This window comes from Hemitrygon akajei, chromosome 4 (assembly GCF_048418815.1).
Source record: "Hemitrygon akajei chromosome 4, sHemAka1.3, whole genome shotgun sequence".
Lineage (NCBI taxonomy): Eukaryota > Metazoa > Chordata > Chondrichthyes > Myliobatiformes > Dasyatidae > Hemitrygon > Hemitrygon akajei.
The window spans coordinates 108,993,827-109,016,139 of NC_133127.1; the positions used below are offsets into that span (position 1 = coordinate 108,993,827).

Here is a 22,313-nt window from a genome sequence, read left to right on the forward strand (position 1 = left end):
CCCAGATTCCTCTACCCCCCACCACCCCAACCTCCGACAACTCAGCCTAACACACCATCATCTGTGTCCTCACTGTCTTCCCAATTCCGATAAGTGAAACTACACTGGGCGTACGTTATTTCTTTTTTTAAATATATTTGTTTTATTAAATTTTTAAGAGAATTACATAGAATGAATAGAATAATAGAGTAATAAAAATTAATATTAGCCCTCCCCCTCCCCTTAACCCTTCCCCCCTTAACATCCCTGTCTAAAAAAAAGAAAAAAGAAAAAAAAGGAAGAAAGAAAGATTGCCTGGATATTGGAGGATCCCCACATGCTCCATGGAGTTCAAAATAACTTTAGTATATATCTTTATTTTTTTTCCCCAAATAACTAATAATTTTATCTTCAAAGGACCTATATATTTAATCCCATCTTTTATAAGTAAGGGTGCCAAATTTTCAAAAATATATCATATTCATTTCTTAAATTATAAGTAATTCTTTCAAGCGGAATGCAGCTATATATTTCATTACTCCAACAGTCCATAGTTAGGTATGAATCTGATTTCCAAGTAACTGCAATAGCTTTTTTGGCTACTGTCAATGCAATTTTTATAAATTTTTTCTGACATTTATTCAATTTATTATCCCTTCAATATCGCCTAATAAAAATAATATCGGGTTATGTGGAAGTTGTATTCTAATACTTTGTTGCAGTAAAAGTCTTAGATTTATCCAAAAAGGTTGAATTTTAAAACCAAGTAGACCAAGTAGAGTGTAAAAAAGTACCGATTTCTTGATTACATCGGAAACATTGGTCAGATAAATTTGGGTTTAATCTATTTATTTTTTGTGGTGTAATATATAATTGATGTAAAAAATTATATTGTACTGATCTAAGTTGGACATTTATTGTATTTGTCATACTATCAAGACATAGTCTTGACCAATTTTTTTCATCAATTTTAATATTCAAATCAGTGTCCCATTTTTGTCTTGACTTATGAATTCCTGGTTTAATTGTCTGTTTTTAAATCAAATTATACATACAAGACAAAAAATTTTTAAATTTTCCTTTTTGAATTAAAGTTTCTATTTCATTAGGTTTTGGCATTAACATTGTTTGACCCAGTTTATCTCTTAAATAAGCCTTTAATTGAAAATAACAGAAAAGAGTGTTATTTGATATTTTATATTTATTCTTTAACTGATCAAACGACAGCAATATATTGTCATGACCCCAGCCCCCTCCTTTGTGAGAATCACAAGAGAGAGAGAGCCTTACGGTGTGGAATGCGGGCTGGCCGCTCAGTCAGACAGAAGCCTTGGACATAGCCATTGTCCTGGCAGACACCTTTGTGGAATAAGGAACGGGACTACGTGCAAAACCTCAGGGCAATGTGAGATGGGTGATGGGGAAAAGATCGCCCCACCCCCACCGTGATTGACATCTACAACCCTGCCAGTCCAGATAAAAGGTGGGCTGCCGAGGCGGGGCACCAGACGCACCAGAAGACACGCTAGAAATCCTGCGACAGCGTTTTGATAGCGACAGCCGGTGGTGGGGTTCGTGTGCGTCTTTTCCTTGCCTGGGATTGGCGACCTCACCACGGAAGAACGGCTTAGCTACAGGGGAGGCCACAGATGAGAGTCCGTTCCCCAACGAGACTTCCGACGAACCGAACTCCTACAGGTTGGAAAATCTGTCGGGTAACTGTTTCATTCAATCTCTCTCTTTCTAACAAAAGTGCACCAACGCGACACCACAACACACGGCAGCTGGTGGAACTGCAGTGGCCGCAAGAGACTTTCAGATATACAGCGAACAATATATACATTACCCCTAGACAACGATAGAGCTTATTTCTGATTGATTATTACTATACCTGTGCTTTAGATTGAGTTGTGACGACGTACATGATCTGAATGTTTTGTATTAACCATACGTTTGTGCCCCTTTATAAATAAAAACGTTTGAAAATAGTAGCACCAGGCTTCAGCGGACCTATCTATCTTTGCTGGTAAGTCACCCGGTTACTGGGGAACGTAACAATATCTCCTTCAAAACAGTCACCTATATATCTGATCCCTTTTTGAAACCAGTTATAAAAGTTGGTTATCCATTGTAAAAGGAATAAGTCTATTTTGAATTAGGGTTCTCTTTGTTAATAAAGATTTCTTTATCTCATCATCCACATTTATCTTATTCCATAAATCAACCAAATGTTTTAATATAAGAGATTCCTTCTTTTCCCATATCCATTTGGATTGTCATTTATATATACAATCTTATGGTATATTTTCTCCTATCTTATCTAACCTTATTCTAATCCATTGCTGGTTTTTCTTCATCAAAAAAAGATGCAATAATTCTAAGTTGATTTGCTTTATAATAATTCTCAAAATTTGGGAGTTGTAACCCTCCTAGGTCAAATTTACATGTCAACATTTCCAATGATTTTCTTGACATCTTACCTTTCCAAAGAAACTTCCTCACACATTTATTCAACTCTTGAAAAAACTTCTGGGGCAGTTGAATTGGTAATGTTCAGAATAAATATTGTAATCTAGGAAATATATTCATTTTAACTCTACCTACTAATGTTATTGGTAACATCATCCATTTATCAAGATCCTCTTGAATTTTTTTCAATAATGGTAAATAATTTATATAAATTCTTTATATCATTATCGACTCTTATACCTAAATATTTTATACCATTTGTCGGCCATCTAAATTGAGTTACTAATCGACATTGACTATAATCTCCTTTAGTAAGGGGTAAAATTTCACTTTTATCCCAGTTTACTTTATACCCTGATATTTTCCCATATTCTTCCAATCTAAAAGATAATTTATGCAACGAATGCAATGGGTTTGTTAGATAAATCAGAACATCATCAGCAAATAAATTACTCTTATATTCCTCTTGGTTAACTCTGAAGCCCACAATATCTGGATCGGTTCTAATTAATTCAGCTAATGGTTCTATCCCCAATACAAATAGGGCAGGTGATAATGGGCAGCCTTGTCTAGTTGACCTTGTTAACTGGAATGATGTTGAAATTTGACCATTTGTCACTACTTTAGCTTTGGGACTAGTATTTAAGGTTTTAATCCATTTTATAAAAGATTTTCCTAACCCATATTTTTCCAATACCTTAAATAAAAAGTCTCATTCCAATCTATCAAATGTTTTTTCTGCATCCAAAGCAACTGCCACACTCATTGCCTCCTTCTTTTGTGCCAGATGAATTATGCTAACCGAGTTACATTATCTGTCGATTTTTAATAAAGCCTGTTTGATCCATATGTATTAATTTTGGTAAATATTTAGATAATCTATTAGATAAAATTTTTGCTATTATTTTATAATCCATATTCAACAAAGAGATAGGCCTATATGATGTTGGTTTTAAAGGATCTCTATCTTTTTTTGGCAATACTATTATTGCCAAATTGTATTTCACTGTCGAAAAAGATTCTAGAAGTTTATGTGTTCTTTCCGCTTGATATATTAACTCCAAAAAGGGAGGGATTAATAAATCTTTAAATTTTTTATAAAATTCAGGCGGAAAACTGTCTTCTCCTGGAGATTTATTACTCTGGAGTGATCCTAAAGCTTTTTCAACCTCTTTTAATGTAAAGGGCATATCTAATCCTTTCTGTTCTTCCCAATTCAATTTTGGAAGAATTATCTGTGATAAAAAAATTTCTATCTCAGCAACCTTATTTTGTGATTCTGATTGATATAATTTGGAGCAAAAAAATTTTTAAAGTTTCATTAATTTCTGAAGGTTTATAAGTAATTTTATTTGCACTTGTTCTAATTGCATTTATTGTTTTGGAAGCCTGCTCTGTTTTCAACTGCCAAGCAAGAACCTTGTGTGATCTTTCACCTAATTCGTAATATCTCTGTTTAGTTCTCATAATTACTTTTTCTGTTTGATATGTCTGGAGTGTAATATATTGTAGCTTCTTATTGACAAGTTGTCTTCATTTTTCTTCTGTCATATATCTTTGGGATTCTTTTTCTAATTTTGTAATCTCTTTTTCTAATTGATCTATTTCCACCATATATTCTTTCTTAATTTTAGAGGTATAACATTATCTGGCCCCTCAAATATGCTTTCATTGCTTCCCATAATATAAATTTATCATCAACTGAATGTGAGTTTGTATCCAAAAAAACTGGATGTTTTTTCATAAAATCACAAAAATCTTGATGTTTTAATAAAATTGAATTAAATCTCCATCTGTAAATCAATTCCTCCTTATCCATTATTATCATTGTCGTTATCAAGGGAGAATGATCTGACAGTATTCTCGCTTTATATTCCACACTTTTCATTCTATCCTGAATAGGAAAAAATCAATCCTTGAATAAGTTTTATGTCTATTTGAATAAAATGAATAATCTCTTTCTCTTGGATTAATTCTTCTCCATATATCAATCAAATTTAAGTCTTTCATCAATGATAAAGTTAGCTTTATTACTTTTGATTTTGTAACAGCCTTAGTTGACCTATCTAGAACTGGGTCTAAACAAAAGTTAAAATCTCCACCTATTAATATTTTATCGTGTGCGTCGGCCAAATTCAAAAAAGCTTCTTGTATGAATTTTGCATCATTTTCATTTGGTGCATAAATGTTCATAAGAGTCCATAATTCCAAAAAGATTTGACAATGTATAATCACATATCTCCCCACAGAATCAATTAGTACATTTTGTATTTTAATCGGTAAGGTTTTATTAACCAAAATTGCAACTCCCCACGACTTTGAATTAAATGAAGCTGCAATAACACTTCCAACCCAATCTCTCTTTAATTTCTGATGTTCTGTCTCTGCTAAATGTGTTTCCTGCAATAAAGCTACATCTCCTTTCATTTTCTTAATATATGTTAAAACTCCTTTCCCTTTTCACAGGTCCATTAAGCCCATTAACATTAAAACTTTAAAAGTTGAGTAAATTAGTCATTCATAACACCTTGGGGAATCTCTTTAAAATTTTCCATGTTGCTATGTGTCTCCCCCCCTCAATCATCCAGGCAAAAAAAGAAACATAAAAGAAAGATAGCTAGTAAAGAAAAAAATAACAAAATACCCCCCCACTAATGTTGTGAATGAATAGAAACACAACATTACCCCCTTCCGTTTTACAGGTCATGGCAATCGTCATGATTACACACGTGAATCCCGCAGCAATCGATCAGAAGCTTCTCCAGCTCCCCCAAGCCAAAAAAAAGATATATATAAATGAAGAAAAAAAATTAATATCTCTACTCCCAATTAATATTCCTCTATTTTTTTTATCTTGCTCCCCTTCTATCATATACTTAAAGTATATTTGTATATTCTTCTACTCTTAAATGTCCATCAAATCCAATCCCAATCTCAGTCTTCATCTTTAATCCATTTCACTTCCATAATTTTTACCGCATCTCGCGAATATTAGGAAGTTCTTGTACAAACTCCTCCACTTTCTGATGATCAGTAAAAAACCTTCTTTCTTCGTTATCCAAAAAAATCATCAGTGTTGCTGGGTAGCTCAATATAAATTTACAACCCTTTCCCCATAAGATTTTTTTCACTGAATTAAATTCCTTCCGCCTCTTCAAAAGGTTGTAACTTATATCAGGATAAAAAAGAACTCTTTTCCCTTCTATCATCAATGGCCCATTTCTCTTTCTAGCACCTTGAGCAGCTGCCTTCAAGATCTTTTTATCTTGATATCTTTAACATTTTATCAAGATTGATCGTGGATTTTGATCTTGTTGGGGCTTTGGTCTTAAAGCTCTATGAGCCCTTTCAATTTCAATTAACTGACTTTCCTCTTCCATTTCCAAGATTTCCGGGATCCATTTTTGAAAGAATTTTATTGAATCTTCTCCCTCTATACCTTCTTTAAGTCCAACAATCTTAATATTGTTTCGTCTGCTGAAATTTTCGAACACATCTACTTTTTCCAACAACCGTTTTCTTTCTGATGTCCAGGCAAGGATATTATCTTTCATCTTGTACACTCTTTCAGTGGTGTCTCCCATTTTTTCTTCCAACTTTTTAACTTTCTTATCCATTTTCTTTTGTTTTTCCACCACCTTGTCAAGCGTAATCTTCACATTTCTAATATTTGTTTTTATTACTTTTAATTCATGCATTATTTGTATCAGGGCTTTTCTTATGTCTCCAGAAAGTCTTCCACCTTTAATTTCCTCCTGTTCTTCTTCTTCTTCATCATCTATTTCTTCATCTGTGTTTTCCAGAGAGTCTGATTCTACTTCTGATTCACTTTCATTTTCACTTCCAGTCGCAGTTGGAACTTGTAGTTTTGTTTGCACCTGTTTGTGCATACCCATTTCTTCACGCATGCGCAGCTCCCACTGTTTCTTCTTAGAGACCGTTGATATTGCCGCAGCCTCCTGCCCTGCACCGTCGGAGGCAACATGTACTTCGCCGGGAAGAGATCCAACTTGAGTACGAGGCTCCGCCAAAATGGCCGGGTCTCTTTCCCTGCCAACTCGCGCTGTCTTCAAAGTAGTAGTTCTCTTCTGTTTCTGTTTAGGAGGCATATCTAAAGATAGTCCTGAATTGTTTATAAGTAGTTTCTAGAAGGTAATTATTAACTCTTCTTCACTTAAACTTTGTCTTATTGGTTTTTACAGGAGAGCTGGATTTCCACGTCTCGATCCTACGTCATCACGTGACGTCCACGGCATACATTATTTCTATTTTATGTGTTATTCAGTAGCTTCATAGCTTAAAGGTTACTGGAAAGAGTGCTTCTGCCGGGAGCGCTTGCGCTGTGTGTTTTTACCGCGAGTGCTGCCGAGAACGCTTGCGTGAGATTTTTGCTGCGGTGGACAGTGCTGCAATAATTGTAGAAAAGTATTCCTGCATTATATAAGCTGTGTATTTATCAGATCATTCCTGCTTTTACTCTATGTTACTGTTATTTTAGGTTTTGTGTGTTATTTGGCATGATTTGGTAGGTTATTTTTTGGGTCTGTGAATGCTCACAAAATTTTCCCATATAAATAAATGGTAATCGCTTCTTCGTTTTATGACATTCTGGCTTACAAACTGTTTCAAAAGAACGCTCTACCTTCGAATAGCGGGGGAAACCTGTAATGGGTTGAGTGAGATCCATGATGAAATGACAGAGCAGACTCAGGCTGAATGGCCTAATTTTGCTCCTATGCCTAATGGTCTAAGTTATGTTACAGCCTAATAAACTCTGGTTGGATCACATTTAGAGAAATGCAATCAATTCTTGATATGTTATTACAAGAATGATATGGAGGCTACAAGAAAATTGGTTTACCAGGATGCTGCCTCTTTTGGAGAATATGCTATTAGGAAAGATTAGAAAAGCTGGGGCAGCTTCTTTAGACTAATGGAGGGCAAAGGAAGATGATAGAAATTTAAAAATAATGTGAATACAGATGGAATAAACAGACAGTATTTTTTTCCAGGACTGAAATGTCTAGTATTAGAATATATGCACTTTATACAAAAGGAGGAAAGTACGAAGGAGGTGTGCAAGGCAAGTTGTTTCTTAAAACAGAGTGTGGAGACTCTGAGATGCACAATCATGGGTACTGGTAGAAGCAACTAGAGTGAAGTTTTAAGTGACTCTTAGATAGGCACATTAATATGCAGAACAGGAAGCGATATGGTTGAGTCATTAGCTTAACAAGTTCAGCACAACATCATGGGCTGAAGTGCCCACAACATTGTCCTGTAATGTACTGTTCTAAATTCTATGTATCGCACTTTGAGACAAATTTCAAGATTTGAGGGGTAAGTTTCTGAGGAATAATCATCATCTGAGGACGATGATCATCTTCAATGGCTGCCATAGGAAGTGGTAGGAGCAGATAAAATTACAATGTTTAAAAGGAGTTTGGATGGTACTTTGATAGATGTTGAGTGATAATGGGTCTAATGTGGGCAAATAGAATTCATTGCCATAGACAGCTCTGGAAGCCAAGTCTATGGCTATATCTAAAGCGGAGATTGATAGGTTCTTGAATAGTAACAGTATTAAAAATAATGGGGAAAAGGCAGAAGAATTGGGTTGAGAGGGAAAAATAAATCCACTAATGACTGAAAGATAGAGCAGACTTGATGGGCTAAATGGCCTAATTCTTATAGTCTTATTCCGAGTCAGACAACTTTGTTCTGGGCCTTCAATGAATACTAATACAAGCTCAAAGAAGAGCATTCATCTTACAGCCCTCAGAACTTCGATGAAGTAAACGATTTCAGATCATTAGTCTTCCAATAGAATCAAAACTGTCCAGTTAAAGAAAGGACATCTGGAGATGTTACCTGGCCTACTGAATATTCCTAGAAAGATCTTTATTTCAGATTTCCAGTATTGTCAATGATTTGCTTCTCTTCAATGTATTGTACAATTTCAGTGTTTGCCTCTTCAATATACATCATTCCATTTCAGTACTTTTTTTAAGTTCCATTCCCTTCATTATTATTCATCTACTTCTCCCCGAAACTCCCTCAAGAGTATTTGTGATTAGCACGCTCTCACCACCCTCTCTGAACTCATTCCATCTTTACCTTCTCCCCCCTTGGCTCTCTTGCTATCACACACACTCCCTTAATCCCTTTGTTCTCTCCATCTTTTGCAATAATTAAAACAAAATTTCCAGCATCCACAGTTCGTTTTTAAACTTTTGGTTTAAGAGTAGGTTGACAGAGCGAGAAGAATGTAATATTGGAAGATCGGTCTATCTGCAGGGCACTTTCTTGGAAAGTCAAGTGTTGAGATGCACAAAATTATAGAAGCAAAGGCAGTATAAAAATAAAGGGCACATTTCCCTTAGGCGATAGAATAATGATGGTGGGGTGGGGGAAAGATGTTGCAAATAATCAAGAATGCTAAAAGATATGCTGGCTCTAGGTTTTGTAATTACACCCATACTACAAAAGAAATTGTGCTGAACTTAACAAGCAAAACATTGGAAAAAGAAAATCATGGTCTTGAATGGGCTGCAGAGGAGAGCATAGTGGAAGGTGTTGAATGGTAGTTTAGCTGTAAGCAGAATTACAAACAGGAGAAAATCTGCAAATGCTGGAAATCACATTGATGTACACAAAATGCTGGAGGAACTCAGCAGGCCACAGCTACATGAGTTTATTTAATGTAAAGATAAGAGCTTGGTGCCATTTTCCTCAGAAAAGGAATTCTTATAGAGAAACCTAATACAAGTGCTCTAAATCATGAAGCATTGTGATCAAGAAAATAAGTAGAAACATTTAGCGACAGCAAAATTAATGACAAGAGGATTAAAATCTAAGATTTGGCAAAAGGGATAACAATATTTTTGTATACAACTTTTTACTATGGCTAAGAATGTACTTCATATAAGCACATTATAAATTCTTTCAATAGTACATTTCAAACAGGGGATTTAATACACACTAAAAATGGAGAGTGCAGAAACAGTGAGTGATTGGACTATTTAACAGCATTATCATAGCGCTAATCCAGAAAGTTCTGTAAAATTTGTACTTATATAGGTAGAAAGTGAATTTACAGATTGGTGTCAGGAGGGGAAATATATACCGACATGTTAATACATACTGATACAAGATATCTGAGAATGTTGCTCAACATTATACATGGAATAGCTCCAATGAATGGCACAGATGTTTAAGGTAAATCCAGAGAAAACAAATTCCATATGGACAACTTCGCCATTTTAAGAAATTATTTAAATATCATTGACCACTCTATTTGTACTGCTAATTAGAAATGCAGGTTACTCCTTTCCCAACACCACACTCCAAATAACAGATCAGATGTCTGTTTCTTTGAATTCCTTTAGTGGCAAATTGATAAGCAGGAAATTTGCCACATTTAAGCAAATTAATCCTTAATTCTCCTTGCACAGTATAGCAAAATGTTGAATATACATACCAATCACAGTCACCGTGCTTGTTTCTTGATAATTTCCCAATGGAAAGGTAACCACTTTGCAGATGTAGTTTCCAGAGTCTGAAAATCTGACTTTGGTGATAACAATGGTTGCATCTTTTGAAGATGGATTTGTGAACTCAGCCCTTCCTGAATAATCTCCTTGGACTGAAATTCCATATTTAGGATGAAACACTGCAACAGTGTCTGTAGTTCCACGTTCTTGCTTCTCCCAGGAGATCTGAGTTACATTTTCCTTCACAGTTACAAAACACTTTAAGGTGACATTTTTCCCCAAGATTGCAGATATTTTCTGATCAACTGCAACAGGACTAGCCAAAGCCCCTGTTAAGATATAAAAATAATAATTCAATAGCAAAAGTTCACTTTTCCACACACTATAAAAAATACTGTAAGCTCTCCTTTCAGCACATAGTATTGTAGTCCTAATGAAAGGTCTCAGTCCAAAACGTTGACTGGTAGCTTTTTTCCATTGATGCTGCCTGGCCCACAGAGTTCCTCCAGCATCTTGTGTGTGTTGCTCGGTTTTCCAGCATCTGCAGATTTTCTCTTCATTGTTTGTTATTATGCTTCAAAGTTGAAATTCAAGCTCTGGTCTTTACTCAGGAATGTGATCTCCACCAGGACAGTGATGAGGATTGTATTACTAAAAGCTAAATGATGGTGCAAAAGAAAGAAATTCTAGCAGGTCCACTTTCCTGAGGCAAGAACTGAGTATATTTGGGTTTTCACTCTCTAGTCCCATTTTTTCTAATTTTTTTTTAAACCTTCTTTGACTGATGTAGTTTTAATGAGTGGAATAGACTAGGTACATGTAAATGTTTACAGGATCTGTTGATTGGAGACAGTGTTTCCTCATTTGATCAAATATCTATTAATACAATCTTCATAAAGCTCACATTTTTAGATATTTACAAATTAGAGACTTCTTGCATTCTCAACTTCATACATTTCCTAAATGTCCAGATAAGAATTTAATTGATGCAATTTTTACTCTGAAACCTTTTCATAATGGACCTATTTCTAATATTTATAGTATGTTGTTGGCAATGAGAAACATCCCATTAGACAAAATTAAAAATCTCTGGGAACAAGACCTACAGATTTCAATTGATAATGATACTTGGAATGAAATTTTTAAATTTGTTCATATCTCTTTGTTATGTTTGCATCACTTTCTTTTACAATTTAAAGTGGTTCATAAAGCCTATGACTAAAGATAAGCTCTCTCGTTTTTACTCAGATTTTTCTCCATACTGTAATAGGTGCAATGTCGAAGAGGGCTCTCTAATTCATATGTATTGGTCCTGCCCGCAGCTTGATAAATTTTGGAAAGAAGTATTTCAAACTTTCTCGGAGCTTTTTAAAGTAAACTTTAAACCCAACCCTCTGACTGTCTTGTTTGGCATTGTTGGAGGAAATGATTTTACTCTTAAGCCGAACCATTTGCATATTTTGGCTTTTATTTCTCTTTCAGACAGAAGAGTTTTGTTGCTTAAATGGAAAAATGCCGCTCCGCTTACTCATGCCCATTGGTTGATTGATGTTATGCCATGTTTAAATCTAGAGAAGATTAGGTGTTCTATTTCTATACTAAGACAAGATTTTTCACATTATGGGGACCTTTTAGGAACTACTTTCACAATCTTAGACTGTTCCGCAATGAGGATGGCTACTATATGTTTGAATTTAAGACTATACATCCAAGATTTTTTTTCTCTTTTAACCAAACAGCTGTTTTTTCTCCTCTTCTGTTTTTTTTTGTTATGGGGTTTTGATTTTGCTTTAGATTAGAATAAAATATACCTTTTCAATATTATGGTTAACTTACTATATATAGATATGGGGCATTTCAACCTTGTTTCTGTTTCCATAATATCATAATGTATTTTGTATTTGTCTATGCATGTAATTAATAAAAATATTGAAGAATATGTACATATGCAAATTAACTCCAGCCGTACATGATTTCAAGTCACAGAAAACATGGATTTGCTTTCAACTATCTCATACTGTGGAAGTAATAAGAGTAACAAAAGGAACATAACCTGCAATAAAGCATAAAACATAAGGTGGCGCTCTAAGATTTTGGGAAAAAAAAGTTTTGACAAAAGGCAGTAAAATCTACAGGAAACATCATTCCAGTTTACAGTTGTAAATATGTAATTCTGCAAAGTTAATATTTCGAATATAGACAGGCAAAGTTGATGATTATAGCCACTGAAAGGTTAATAATTTTGTCTTAGTGTTTAAAAAGTATAACACATTGAGGAGAGAACTCAATTCTCTGCAAAAGATCTGCTGTTTTGAATAAAACTTTTTACATCTACCAGTTACATCTTATGGCTCAGTTTATTCAATCACAACATTCAAAGTAGATAGCCACGTATTTCCCCAAATTATATTCCATTACCATGTTCCCATTCACTCACTCAACTTTGTCCAGAACCCGAGAAGCAAGTTGCCATTCTCCTCTGTATTCACAATACCACCAGGTTTAGCATCATAAAATTTGGTAAATGACATTTGGTCCCATACATAGATTGCAATGAACAAGGACCCAAACATAGATCCCTTTTGCACTCCACTAATCACAGGCTAACAATTTTTAAGTGTTTCTTTCTACTCTTTCCTTTTTACCATTATCTAATTCCCAATCCCTATCAAAATATTCTTGAATTCATAATCTCCAACCTTAATAATGTTGCATACCCCGTGGTTATCTTGCGACTGTCTTATACCATGATGTAATTGTGTATCTGGTGAGCATGATGTAATGGTCTTGTGATGGTGGGGTGATGTAATTTTCCCGCCAGTGTGAGGTCACGTGATGGCATGTTCCAACAGGTATAAAACGGGAAAGCCTGCTGTGACGTTGGGAGTTTTTGAGTTGAGTTGTCATTTAATTTGTCAGTTACTCCATTATGCTGCGTATTTGTCTCATGACGCAGTTTTGTTTTAAAGTGGAGTTTTACTTTCTACTGTTAGGTACAGAATTGTTGTGCCGGCAGTTTCGCCAATCGCTGCCAGTTTTGTTTGATGTATCTTTGATTTAATTTTAAAGTCTAAGTATTGGAGAGTGAAGACTTTACCGGACTCCGCCTCCCGCCTGTGGACATGCAACACATAGTTTCTTTCTGTCCACCTTTAGTCTCTCCCTTTTCCAACTTAAACTTTGAATTTTAAATTTATTCAGTCGGATCTGTACAGCAACAGTTATAATTATGTCTACCCTAAGAAGCATCAAAAAGAATCCGGACCCTGGCAATGGAAAGCCTACAAAAACTGACGAGTCCTCGGAGGAACCACCTTGGGTATAGTCTCAAATCAGCTATATCGTTACTGAAGTAACTCAACTAAAAGATAAATTTCTCCCTTTTGAGGAAAAAATTGATTATCTGAGCCTCAATCTTAAAGTTAGTCAAAATGCACCTGACCTTTCTTCTCGTCTGGAAAAGGCTCAACAACAAATCGTCGATCTGGAAGCTCGGTCCCGTCAGAATAATATCTGAATTGTTGGATTAAAAGAGAAATCAGAACCTGCCGATACACTGGATTATTTTGCTAAAATGTTTCAGTCTTTACTTCCGGAGGCTTGGCCACAACTGCTGGAGATTGAAATGGCTCACAGAAATGGTGCTTTAAAACTTTTGGACCAAGGTAAAAACAGGCACATTGTTGTGCGTTTTCTTCGTTTTAGAGACAAAGACCGCATTATTAAGCTTGCAAGAAAACAAAGGTTGTTTCAATTTCAAAGTTCGGAGATTCGCTTCTTTGAAGATTTTCCTCGTGAAAATGTTAAGAAACATTCTGGATTTGCTCCAGCTATGCGTACAGCTTATTAAAAAAAGCTTTATCCATCGCTTCAATACCCAGCTAAATTAAGGCTTTTTGTCAAAAATTCTGGGGATCGTATTTTTGATGACCCACCCGAAGCATTGCATTTTATTAATTCTCTGCCTGACAAGTCTGAAGCCTGAAGTTTGAATGACTTACAACTGTTCGATTGTCTCGCGACGTAAGGAGTGATGAAATCGAAAGATTTGATGGTTATAAAAAGTCTTTACCTTAAAATGTACTTTTATCTCTGAAATAGACTGGTTTGGATGGTTTTAACCTTAGAAGACATAGCAGAAAAACTGTTGAAAGACTGTAGATAAATTGAACCATCTAGAATTTTTTTCTGTTTGTAGCATTTAAATGAATTAATTGCTTTTTTGGTCCGTATGCTTTTGTAAAGATCTCTTAAGTAATTATCTGGATTTCTTCACTTTTTAAAGATAGGTTGGATAATTTAAAGATGGCGATTGTTTTTCTTCTGTGTAAATATTTCAAGAATTTTTTTGGATGTGTTTCTCTTTCCTTATCTAACATTATGGAAGTTATTCTCAAAATTGAAGGTCATTTTTCTTTTTTTAAAAAAAACAGTTCCATCTAAATCAATTATATTGAGTTATATGTCAGCTGTAATGAGTTTTATATCCTGAAGAGGGAGACAGATTACTTTTTTCATTTTTACTTTATATTTAGGCAGGTGGAGTTTATAATTGTTTTTTATGCATTCTTTGGGGCTTGCGTCGATTGATATCGACTTATTTCCAGGCTTTGTAGTCTGGGTGGGTTTTTTTTCTTTTCTTATTTTTTATCCCCATTATGGAATCCCGGAGCATACACTAATTATTATTATTGTTGTTGTTTATTTCTGCCATTCTCGACTATCTTATCCTGACATACGTCCAACTATTCTTTTTAGATACAAAGTCTCATGATGATATTTAAACAGTTAAATGTTTTAAGTTAGAATGTCCGTGGTTGGAACCATCCTATAAGGGCAAGAAAACATTTAAAACTATTAACTGATTCCAACCTGATACAATCTTTGCACAAGAGACACATATCAGGTTATGTGATAAAAATCGATTTTTAAAATTTTGGAAGGATCCTCAGTTTCATGCAAACTCTCAAAGTAAAATTAGAGGGGTTTCTATTTTTATTGATTCCAATATTCCTTTTAACCAGGAGGATATTATAGCCGATATTAATGGTAGATTTTTGATTGTTAAAAGAACAATACATAACAGGAAAATAGCTTTGGTTAATATTTATGGACCAAATGTTGATGATCACTCACTTTTTAAAACTTTCTTTGCTCTATTACCTGATCTAAATGAATATATGTTATTAATGGATGGTGATTTTAATACTTGTTTAAATCCTTTAATGGATAAGTCATCATCCAAATATCAATTCCCTAATCGTTCTGCATCACTTATTAATTCCGTTTTAATTGATTATGGCTTAATTGAGGTCTGGAGGCATATGCACCCTAGTGATAGAGGATATTCTTTTTTCTCACATGTTCATAAATATTCAGGAATTGACTATTTTATAATCGACCCTCGAGTTCTATTTAATGTTAAGAAATGTGAATATGATGCAATTTTTATCTCTGATCATGCTCCTTTAAACCTAATATTTGAACTGGAAGATGTTGCTTCTACCAGACCACTTTGGCGTTTTCCAGAACATTTGTTACAAAGCTCAGAATTTGTTGAGTTTATTGAAACTCAGATAAAAGTTTTTTTCTTTTTAGTAATACAGGAAACGTCTCAAAGTTAATGATTTGGGATACATTAAAAGCCTATTTACATGGTCAGATTATTTCGTATATAGCTAAGTTGAAGAAACAGACAAGAATGGAATTAGATAAAATCTCTAAACAAATTAAAGATAACATCAATGCAACCTCTCCAAATGTTGTTTTATTTAAAAGAGTGGAATTACAATCATAATTTAGTATTAACTTATCCTATTGAAGGAAATTTGCTTAAATTGAAAAGTCAGTTTTATATTTTTGGGGATAAAAATAATAAGCTCTTAGCTTCCCAATTAAGGGCAACTAGAAGTAAAAGACAAATTTTAAAGATTCATAAAGAAAATGGAGATATAACAAGTAACCATGAAGACATCAATAATATTTTTCAGGACTTTTATTCTGATCTTTATAGATCTCAATTTCCTACAGATTGCTCCAAAATGAAGGCTTTTTTACATAAGATTAAATTTCCTCAAATTACTGTTGAAGATCAACAGATGCTTGATGCTCCAATTACTAAGCATGAAATTCAGAAGGCTATGTTGTCAATGTAATCAGGTAAAGCTCCTGGACTTGGCTATTCAGTAGAATTTTACAAAAAATTTGAAAAATTACTTTCTTCATATCTTTTGGAAATATTTCATGAATCCTTTGAGAAGGGTAGTTTACCTTCTTTTTATGAAGCTTCTATTTCCTTAATCCTTAAGAAAGATAAAGATCCTACTGAATGTTCATCATATAGACCTATTTCATTATTAAATATGGATGCAAAAATTCTCTCTAAGATAATGGCTAAACGTTCAGAAAATATTTTAGCTAAAATCATCTCTATGGATCAAACAGGCTTTATTAAAGGTCGTTACTCTTACCCCAATGTTTGGAGATTAACGAACATTATATATTCATCATCATCTAAGGAACCCCAATGTGTTATTTCTCTTGACGCAGAAAAGGCATTTGATAGAGTTGAGTGGTCATATTTGATTAAAGTATTAGAAAAATGTGGTTTTGGTAATAATTTCAATAGGTGGATTCAAATTATAAGAATCCTATTGCTACGATTATTATTAATAATTTCAGGTCCTCTTTGTTTTCAACTTTCACGTGGTACTAGACAGGGATGTCCATTAAACCCTTTATTATTTAATCTCGTACAGGAGCCTTTGGCCATAACACTCTGTGAAGCTAAAAAATATTCATGGCATTTCTATGAATGGGACCATACATAAGATTTCTCTTTACGCAGATGATCTTTTGGTTTTTATCTCGAACCCTGAGGAATCAATTCCTAATCTTTTGGAAATACCAAAAGATTTTGGAAAATTTTCAGGATGTAAACTTAATGAATAAAAGTGAATTGTTTCCATTAAATGCCCTTGTTTTTATATATAATGATATTCCATTTAGAATTGTTAATTCTTTTAAATATTTAGGTATTATAATTACTAAAAAATAATCATCTTTATAAGGCTAATGTAGTTCCTTTAATGGATTCCACGAAACAACTATTTTCTAGATGGAATCCACTTACTCTTTCTTTAATAGGTCATATCCATGCCGTGAAAATGATGATTTTACCTAGATTTTTATATTTTTTTCAAAATATACCCATCTTTTTAACTAAAAAGTTTTTGATCAAATTGACTCTATAATTTCATCCTTTATTTGGAACAATGAAAGACCAAAAATTAATAAGTATCATTTACAAAAATCTAAAAAAAGATGGTGGACTTGTACTTCCTAATTTAAGACTATTATTGGGCTGTTAATATCCGACAATTATGTTTTTGGTTATATTAGCTCGATAAGAGCCAAAAACCAGTTTGTATTGATTTGGAATTAAAAGCTGTCAAACAATTTTGTTTAAACTCATTATTAGGAGCTCCATTACCTTTACAGCTCTCTAAAATTCCAAATTTAAATCTCTACCATGTTATTAAACAGTCCTTACGGATTTGGTTTCAGTTTCGCAATTTTTAAAATTTTAAACAACTTAAATGTCTTGCTCTATATATCAAAAACGTTTTATTAAACCTACCACAACTGATCCCATTTTTCTCTTGTGGAGAAATAAGGGGATCCGTTCTTCTACAGATTTATTTTGTGCTGGTCGATTGATGACTTTTGAAGAGTTAATTAGCAAATATTCTCTTTCTCATACGCACTTCCCGCAATATTTTCAGATTAGACATTTCTTACAACAATACTTATCTAAGTTTCCATATATGCAAGAATCTGGTTTGTTGGATGCCATTTTGAATTTGAATCCTTTAGTAAGAGATTCCATTGGTAGAATTTATCATTTATTTTTACTGCAAAAAGATAACCTCTCACTAAAGATCAAACAAGATTGGGAGAGAGAACTTAATTTGACCTTTGTTATTGAAGACTGGTCGCAAGCTCTGAAAATGGTAAATTCTTCTTCGATATGTGCCAATCACTGTTTAATTTAAAATTGTTCACCGTTAATATTTAACAAAGGAGAGACTATCCAAAATATTTCCTAGCACAGACAATTACTGTGATAGGTGTAAAACTGAAGTAGCCTCTTTGTCACATATGTTCTAGCCAAATTCTTAATTAAAATCTTTTTGGAAATCTTCATTTTCTACTATTTCTAAAGCTCTGAAAATTAATTTACAACCTAATACATTGACTGTTCTATTTGGAATAGTTTTGCATCATATTCAGGGTATTTCATCTTCAGATCAAGATGTAATTTAATTTGTTACATTGTTGGCAAGAAGGGCTATTTTATTAAAATGGAAAGATACCTCTGCCCCTACATTAATTGAATGGTTTTCTCAAGTAATGTTATGTCTCAGTTTGGAAAAAATTAGAAATAGAACTTTTGATCCTCGATTCAATTTTAAAAGATGGGGCTCTTTTGACAAATATTATCATTTAATTTGAATTATTTTATATGGTTTCCTTCCAATTTTATTCTATATAAACATGAATTGGCAGTTGATGATTCTTTTTCTATATATATATATATATATATATAAAATGGTAAGATGTATTGCTCCAGTGGTTGATACCTAATTTGGTTTTTTTCCTTTTCTCCTTTTTTTTTAATAGTTAGTGGGGTTTTTTTTAAGGTAGTTGGGGTTCTCTTTTTTCCTTATAAATTTTTTTTTCATTTTCATATATTACCATCAGTTTTTTATTATTCAGCTTTATTAATTGTATATATCTCAATTTGAAGTTTTGTATCATTTTATACTGTAGAAGATTACATATCAATAAAAAGATTCTAAAAATGAAAATGATTTTACCGAATACGGGAACCCGAAGGATCAAGTAAAATTGGTGTCGTTCAGCAGTTAATACAGGAATCATTTATTGAATCTTTGTTCAGGAAATAGTGACCTGCATCTGAGATAACCCCTGCCTGTAAGAGCAGAAAGGGTTGTGCAGTGTTCATTCGCCAAGAAAAAGGTCAGTTCCTTAAGCCGTTTTTATTTCCTTCGTCATGAATCCTTCGGACAAGGCATATTTCGGCTGGGATCAGGAGTAATGTCATGTCGTCGAGGAATTCGTTACTTCAGTAAAGTCTCTCCTAATTGACTGTATAAATCACTTCGACTTTCATATTTACCACTTTTAAGACTGCGTTCGCATTTACCACTTTAAGACTGTGTTCGCATTTACCACTTTAAGACTGTTCACATTTACCACTTTAAGACTGTTCACATTTACCACTTTACGACTGTTCACATTTACCACTTTAAGACTGTTCGCATTTACCACTTTAAGACTGTTCGCATTTACCACTTTAAGAACTGTTCCAGAGTTGCCGTACAGCAGTTAACTTCCTGTTAAGTCATTTGCTTACTTTTCATTTTTGTTGAACAGAGTTTAATAAACGTTTATGTTTGTTTATAAAAAAAAATCTGACTCAATTCTATATTCATTGTTGCCGGACACGTAACACTAACTTAACTTAACAAAATCCTTATTAAAGCCTATATAGACCATCTTTGCTGGGTCACCTTTTTATATTCTATTAATCAAAATTTTAAAGAACTCCAACAGAGTTCGAAAGTTATTTACTTTTCATAAATCTACATTGACAGTTCTCAATGCTGTATCCATTGTTCCATATTTCATTATGAATTCCACATCATAAAAGATGATCCATTGTTCCATATTTCATTATGAATTCCACATTTTACTTCCATACAGCTTGGTAATTCTCTTCCTTCTGGCACCACCCCCCTCAGCTTTTCATAATGGATTAGGTTTGCTACCTTTCAATTGACATGAATAATTCCAGTATCTACAGAATTGTGGAAGATAAGATGGTGATACAGTATCTATTATCTTCAAAAATAACATCCTTAAATTCGGGAATGTAGAGTAACGAGTCAGAGTACTACAGCAGAGAAACAAGCTCTTGGCCTATCTAGTCCATGCTGACCATTACCTGCCCTGATCTATCTTCCTGCACTCAGATAATATCCCTGATCCATGCACCTATCCAAAATTCTGTTAAAATTTTGCAATTGAAATTTCATTACCACTTCTACTGGCATCACCCACTGAGTAAAACAGTTCTCCCTCAGGTTCCCCTTAAATATTTAATCATTTGCCTATAATCTATGACCTCATCTTATACAGTCTATGGGGAAATAGCCTGCTTGCAGTTACCCTATCAATACCCTCAATTTTGTAAACACCTAAGAATTCCCTTCAAATTCTCCTACACTCCAGGGAATAACATCCCAACTTATTGCAATGTTTCTTTTAACTCAGGTCCGCAAGTCCCTGCAACATTGTTGTAAATTTTCTCTACACTCCAAGCTTTAGATATTATTCCTATAGATAGCTGATCAAAATTGCATACAATACTCCAAATTTGGCCTCACCAACATCTACAACACAAATCCTAACTCCTATACTCAATACTTACTCTGATTTATGAAGGCTAATGTGCCAAAAGCTCTCATTATGACTATCTACCTGTCATGCCACTTTCAAGGACTTATGGATCTATATTCCCAGGTCACTTTTCTACTGCACGCATCAGTGCCCTATTGTGCAAGTCTACCCTAATTGAAGTGTCTGCTGTTGCCATTCTGTGCCTCATAAGTATAAAGGCCAGGAATCACTGTCAGGTAGACCACAATGTCTGTGTGGGTTTTAAGTCATGAACTTGAAAACATTTCCTCTGACAACCAGTGCAGGCTCACTCACAACATCAATGAACTTCACTGATGTCTCAATTCAGCATGACCAATATATGGGAAATTGTCCAATTCTTCCTTTGTCTCATTAGACATTTACTGGCAGAGATTATGCAGTGGTGGCAGATTAGAAACACAGAAAACCTAGAGCACAATTCAGGCCCTTTGGCCCACAATGCTGTGTTGAACATGCACTTACTTCATTTACCTAAGGTTACCCATAGCCCTCTATTTTTCTAAGCTCCATGTACCTATCCAGGAGTCTCTTAAAAGACCCTATTGTATCCACCTCCACTACCATTGCCGGCAGCCCATTCCACACACTCACCACTCTCTATGTAAAAAACTTAACATTGCAATCTCCTCTGTCAAGACCTTACTTCTCCTACTTCCAAGACCATAAACCTGTGCCCTTTCATGCTAGCCATTGCAGCTCTGGGAAAAAGCCTCTGACTATCCACACGACCAACGACTCTCATCATTTTATACACCTCTATCAGGTCACCTCTCATCCTCCCCAGCTCCAAGAAGGAAAGGCCGAGTTCACTCAACCTATTCTCATAGGTCATGCTCCCCAATCCAGGCAACATCCTTGTAACTCTCCACTGCACCCCCTTTCTATAGGTCCACATCCTTCCTGAATTGATGCGACCAGAACTGAGGACAGTACCCCAAGTGGGGTCTGACCAGGGTCCAATATAGCTGCAACATTACCTCTTGGCTCTTAAACTGAATCCCACAGTTCATGAAGGCCAATGCACTGTACGCCTTCTTAACCACAGAGTCAACCTGCGCAGCAGCTTTGAGTGCCCCATGGACTCGGGCCCCAAGATCCCTCTAATCTTCCACACTGCCAAGAGTCTTACCATTAATACTATATTCTGCCATCACATTTGGCGTACCAAAACGAAACACCTCACACTTATCTGGGTTGAACTCCATCTGCCACTTCTCAGCCCAGCTTAGCATTCTATTGGCGTCCTGCCATTACCTGTGACAGCTCTCCACACTATCCAAAACACCACCAACCTTTGCATCATCAGCAAATTTACTAACCCTTCCTTCCACTTCCTCATTCAGGTCATTTATAAAAACCACAATGAGAGGGTGTTCCAGAACAGATCCCTGAGGAACACCACTGGTCACCGACCTCCATGCAGAATATGACCCGTCTACAACCACACTTTGCCTTCTGTAGACAAGCCAGTTCTGGATCCACAAAGCAAGGTCCCCTTTTATCCCATGCCTCCTTACTTTCTCAATAAGCCTTGCATGGGGTACCTTATCAAATGTCTTGATGAAATCCATATACGTACACTACATCTACTGCTACATCAATGTGTTTAGTCACATCCTCAAAAAATTCAATCAGGCTTGTAAGGCACGACCTGCCTTTGAAAAAGCCATGCCCACTATTCCTATCATATTATGCCTCTCCAAAATGTTTATAAATCGTGCCTCTCAGGATCTTCTCTATCAACTTACCAACCACTGAAGTAAGACTCACTGGTCTGTAATTTCCTGGGCTATCTCTATTCCCTTTCTTAATGTCTATATGCTCAAGCTTTTCAATCCACTGCAA

General features: G+C 34.8%; 1 protein-coding gene across 2 annotated transcripts in view; it reads right to left on the reverse strand.

Moving 5' to 3' along the window:
- Positions 1-22,313, reverse strand: part of nectin3b (nectin cell adhesion molecule 3b) — a 170,292-nt gene that overhangs the window by 84,774 nt on the left and 63,205 nt on the right. For both annotated transcript variants that reach the window (XM_073043164.1, XM_073043165.1), the window contains exon 2: positions 9,929-10,270. In XM_073043164.1, the coding sequence (XP_072899265.1) occupies positions 9,929-10,270 (342 nt within the window). The remainder of the gene's footprint in view (positions 1-9,928; positions 10,271-22,313) is intronic.